The 5,348-nt window shown below is 53.4% G+C and overlaps 1 protein-coding gene across 1 annotated transcript; it reads left to right on the top strand.

The window, feature by feature from the left end:
• Positions 1 to 3,560: 3,560 nt before the first annotated feature.
• On the top strand, positions 3,561 to 4,076 carry LOC136993055 (olfactory receptor 14J1-like; the record flags this gene model as incomplete). The annotated part of the gene is made up of 1 exon (XM_067303074.1): positions 3,561 to 4,076. A coding segment is annotated over exon 1 (516 nt), but the record flags the coding sequence as incomplete, so codon positions are not given.
• Positions 4,077 to 5,348: the final 1,272 nt, after the last annotated feature.

The raw sequence follows: 5,348 nt of genomic DNA, 5'->3' as shown, positions 1-5,348 counted from the left end.
GTGCTGGAGACCCCAGGCATCGGACATGGCCCTGCAGGCCTATTTCTATGTCATTACATCAAGTGTCTGCACTGAATTGCATTAGCTGTGTGTAACACTGGGAACTTCCTATGTCTCAGCTTTATAGTGAGTGGAGCCCTAGTAGTAGGAGGCATCTAGAGTCATTTCAGATGGCCAAGGGAATTCTCCACCTGGCCCCCAACTCATGCTACAGAAGGATGGTGGTGTCATAGCTGCTCCATCAGAGCAAGAAGACACTGGCACATGCCTTGGTCCACCTCTGTCTCTTCCAATGTCACCAGGTGTTTGTGTCTTGAGCAACTGACTCCCAGCCTCCATCTCCAGTGATTACAATGGGAGCTTAGACAAGGAGCTCCCGTGCGGACACCTCTGTTGTGCACATTTCATTTTTTTGCAAGGGGAATCCCACCTGCTGTGTGTCTGTGAAGTTCACAGGAAGGATCTGCATCCCACTGCATCCCAGGGGCTTCTAACTGGGCATGCGATGCCCAGACTGACTCATCTGAATGAAAACCTGAACCATGGGTGAATGACCTCCCTTCTTGTCCACTTCTAGGTGTCCTGCCTAGTTAAGACATGGGAATATGGATTTCCAGGGTGGGATGTTTCCACCTCTCATAGATAACCATCCTCTGATGAAACCATCCTCTGATGAAACAAGTGACAATGCTGTAACTGGTCTCTCTGTATTGATTTGAGAGGGACCATCAGTGATTATTTCAGTTTATTGCAGGGAACATTTCCCAGGAGGAGGGAGCACAAGGGACTGAGAAATTCATGAGCTCAGCTGGGCCACACTGTTGCTGAGTGAGGCCAGGCTCCTGGGATGGAGAGAGTTCATGGCAACTGGGCAGCACTGCCCAGAGACAGCTGTGTGCAGGAGCAGCTCCTCTGCAAAGAGCAGCAGGGCTCTGGACACTGCCTGCTGCTGCTGCCAGAAGATGAGAGAAGACAGTGAGAAGTGCAAGGCAGTGTGGAGTGGGAGGCCAGAGGAGAGCTCATTGTGGGAGGAAAGTAAGTCTCTGGCTGCAGGGCAATGCTACTGAGGTTCCTGGAAGGGTCTTCCAAACCTATTCCATCCCATGACTGATAGGTTTTTTAAGGATCACTCTCCTTTGCAGAGGAGGGGGAGGTGATTCAGAGCAGGCGTTCCCTGCCACACCGTCACAGGGACAGAGCATGCTGCTGCTTTCTCCCAAGGACAGCTGCAGGGCTGTGAAGCTGGGATATGCACCCAGGTCTGCCCAGGGCTGTGATTCAGAGCAGTGTCGCTGCACTGCAGAGGAAGGTGCAAAAAAGGCTACTTGAAAGGGAAGGAGCTTTCCCTCCAGGGCTTTCAGTTTCATAACGTTGGCAGGGAGAAAAAAGGAAAGAGTTTTGTGGTTTGGCAAGGAACTGGGAGTCACTGACCTTCCCTCTCAGAGATCAGGAGGTCTGTGAGAAAGCTCAGCAAACCCTTCCAACCCCACCTCCACCTACAGCAGCACCAGCAGCACCTTTATGGATTTCTTATCAGGGCTAATGTGACCTGCTCCTTAGGACCTGTGAGCACAGAGATGCCCCTGGACAGTGCCCTGATCCGGGAGGTTTCTGTAGGGCAGAACTGCGCACACAGAGGGTGGGACAGGGTCTGTGAGTACCGACAGGGAAAAGATGTTTGGAGAGAGAAAGCTGCAGGCAGCAGGGATAGCTCCAGGCAGTAGAGGTGGGCAGGGAATGACAGGGAAGTGCCAACATAATTGTCATGGGAGGATGGATTTGGGCAAGTCATGGTCAGCAGTCAGTTCCTCCGATGCAGGCACCTTCCTCTGAGCAAGCTCCCTGTGTCTCTCTCCCATGCAGCAGAGCCTCTGCCCTGACAGCCATGGGGTCCAGGGCATGAGCTGCCTTCTCTGCAGCCAGCCCTCCGGCAGAGGAGAGGTGCCCGACAAAGGGACTGAGAGCGACTGCCCTGCGATGTCACTGCCTGTGAGGCAGCATGCATAGCTGTTAAGGTGAAGGCTTTCCTGAGTTCCCATCTGTCTCTCTCTCCTTGCCTCCCCTGGCACCTGGATCATGGTGCTGCTCCTTGTTTCCCCTCCTTTCCATGCTGCTCCTGTTCTTGCTCTCGGGCTCTCTGGAGTGGGAAGTATCAGCTGCAGTTCAGACAATGATGCTACCAGTTGTGCAGCAGAGGGTTCTGCATGGGAATGAGGTTGTCCCAGCCTCCTTCTTACCTGTGGAGCTCCAGGAAATGTAGTCTGTGGGGTTGGGAAATGAGCTGTCTCTCCCTTAGGGAGAGCCCATCTCCAGTCCTAACATTCCTTTGATCATTTCCTTATAGTGTCCTGCCAGACTGCGTGCTGCCCTCTAGAAAGGCACTGCTGTCTCATAGCACCTCTGTGATTTCTGAGAGGCCCATGAGGAAGGTGCAGAGATGCTGAGAGTATGGAGCTGGTGGTGGGAGGCTGTATGTGGGCATCTGCAAAGAGCCCTGTGTATCCTTGGCTAGAAGGGGAGTGTGGAGATCTCCCTCAGGTGCCCAGAGAAAGGGAGAGAAGTTTGGAGATGTGCACTTTGAACCTGGACTCGTGTGCTCTCATCGGGGCTGATTTGTCTCTAGGGCAACACATGAGTGTAATCATCCTCCAGCCCAAAGATTTACAAGCACAGGACAGCTGGGAATGAGAGTAATACACAGAGTAGCTGTCCTCACTCTGCAACAAGGAACAGTGCATCCGTTTTTCTCAGGACTCAGTAGAAATGCCAAGGATTTCTACCTTTGAGGAACACTCCCCAGGGGTGACAAGGACATCTGAAAGAAAATAAAAAAATCCCTGAAACTCTCTTCCTCAAACCTCATTCTTTAGAATTGGGACTGATAGTGCTGAAAAGCTCTTCTATGCAATATGTGGCTTTCACCTGACCGAAAGTGTGAATGTCAGAGCTGGTCACCCCCATTCCCCTGTGCCTACTGCTTTACAGCACAATTGACTCCTGTGGAGCCCATGGGCAGAGGTCCCTGCTCCTCACAGCACACTCAGCCAGTGCAAAGCGGAGCTGAAGCACGGGAGCTGCACAAAGATCCTCTCAGAAAAGAGAGAGGCAATGTGGGGGGTTGTATGAGAACTGCAACATTTGGGGTTTTTTTGCTTGAACTAACTTCTCAATGTATTTTCTCCTTTGGACAGTCCCCAAAGCCCAGACGGAGCAAAATGTCCAACAACAGTTCCCTCAAAGAGTTCCTCCTCTTGGCATTCACAGACACGCGGGAGCTGCAGCTCTGGCACTTCTCGCTCTTCCTGGGCATCTACCTGGCTGCCCTCCTGGGCAACGGAGTCCTCATCACAGCCGTAGCCTGCGACCACCGCCTCCACACCCCCATGTACTTCTTCCTCCTCAACCTCTCCCTCCTCGACCTTGGCTTCATCTCCATCACTGTTCCCAAATCTATGGCCAATTCTCTGAGGGACACCAGGGCCATTTCCTACTCAGGATGTGCTGCTCAAGTCTTTGTGTTTGTCTTCTTATTAGGAGGAGAATACTCTCTCCTCACAGTCATGGCCTATGACCGCTACGTTGCCATCTGCAAACCCCTGCACTATGGGACCATCATGGGCCCCAGAGCTTGTGTCAAAATGGCAGCAGCTGCCTGGGCCAGTGGTTTTCTCAATTCTCTCTTTCACACTGCTAACACATTTTCCATACCACTGTGCCAAGGCAACACAGTGGACCAATTCTTCTGTGAAATCCCCCAGATCCTCAAGCTCTCCTGCTCAGACTCCTACCTCAGGGAAGTTGGGCTTATTGTGGTTACTGTCTGTCTCTGTTTGGGGTGTTTCATTTTCATTGTGCTGTCCTATGTGCAGATCTTCACTGCTGTGCTGAGGATCCCCTCTGAGCAGGGCCGGCACAAAGCCTTTTCCACGTGCGTCCCTCACCTGGCTGTGGTCTCCCTGTTTGTGAGCACTGGCGTCTTTGCCTACCTGAGGCCCCCCTCCATCTCCTCCCCAGCTCTGAATCTGGTGGTGGCTGTTCTGTACTCAGTGCTGCCTCCAGCAGTGAACCCTCTCATCTACAGCATGAGGAACAAGGAGCTCAAAGATGCCCTGAGGAAAGTGATTTCTTGGACATTTTCCAGCAGTGGTGACATTGCCATTGCTCTTCACAAATGACTCCCTCTGTGTCCCGTACCAGGACTGAGCTTTGTTTGTTCACTTTGTTTTTATCATTACTGCTATTACTGTTGTTATTATTATTTGTCACCATGTTGCTACACAAGTGGTTGAACTCTTTCCACCTTTCCTGAGGCTGCTCTGTCTCACCTGGTGCCCATATAAAGTTGTGTCCAACACTGGGTCAGAGCTGACTCCATCATAGCATTTCTGTAATAAAGTAGGTTCTTTCTGGTGCAGTGCCTTAAGGCTGGGCTCTTCCTCCAAAGCTGCTGTCGCTCACGCGCTGTCCCCAGCACATTTCCTTGAGACAATCTTGCCCACCCCGCATGCTGGTCCTTACCCGAAAAGTCACCCCCAGACTAGGCTCCACGCCCAGCAGGGGGACTGGATGTCCAGCTGTGAGCTCTGAGAGAACGAGCCCTCTGCTGCTTCCTCTGCAGGGCTGTCAGAGAGCATGCAGAGGAGGTCCTGGGGCCATCTCCTGTGCCTGTCGACCATCCTCCTCCCATGAAGGCCTCAAGCAGGGTGCTGCAGTGCAAAGATGCAGACCAGCTTGTTGCTGCATGAGCAGAGAGGAGAAACTGTCCCAGGAAATTCCTCACACACGCAGTGTCTCATACCACCTATTTCCAGCATTGGCCATTCCCCATGGTCCTGGAGAGGGGTGATCTTTGAATGTGACCAGCTCCATCTGCCTGCTGGGCTCAGCAGCTGTATGGGGTAAATAGCCTGTCCCGCCTCACCTCTCTCTGGGCTCAGACCCCAGCTGACTCCAGAGCATGGCCTTCTGCTAACCCCAGGGGGACAGGGACAGGGCTGGACAGGGGCTGGAGGCTGGTGGGAAGCTGGCACGGAGGAGGGCCGTGGGGGTTGGGGCACCAAGGACTGTCATGGGGACTATGCTGGGGGATGTTTCCCCACCCAAGAATGCACCCTTTCCTGTGTGCTGCCTGCACAGTGGGACCGTGGGGACACGTGAAGGGCACCAGGGCTGGGCCAGTGGAGGGATGAGGTGCAGGTGGGAGCCATGACACTCCAGAAGCTCCTGACAGTCATGGAGGGGACTCACTGCTGCAAGCGGTGTTGGGGGTTCTCGAGGGCTACAGCCACCACCACCACCTGCAAGGACTCCCAGACCCAGCACAGATGGTCAGTGCCCAGCAATGCAGT

The sequence above is a fragment of the Apteryx mantelli genome, chromosome 11 (genome assembly GCF_036417845.1).
Source record: "Apteryx mantelli isolate bAptMan1 chromosome 11, bAptMan1.hap1, whole genome shotgun sequence".
NCBI classification, from domain to species: Eukaryota; Metazoa; Chordata; class Aves; order Apterygiformes; family Apterygidae; genus Apteryx; species Apteryx mantelli.
The sequence above is the reverse complement of the archived record's forward strand: the minus strand, read 5'-3'. Positions and strand labels throughout refer to the sequence as shown.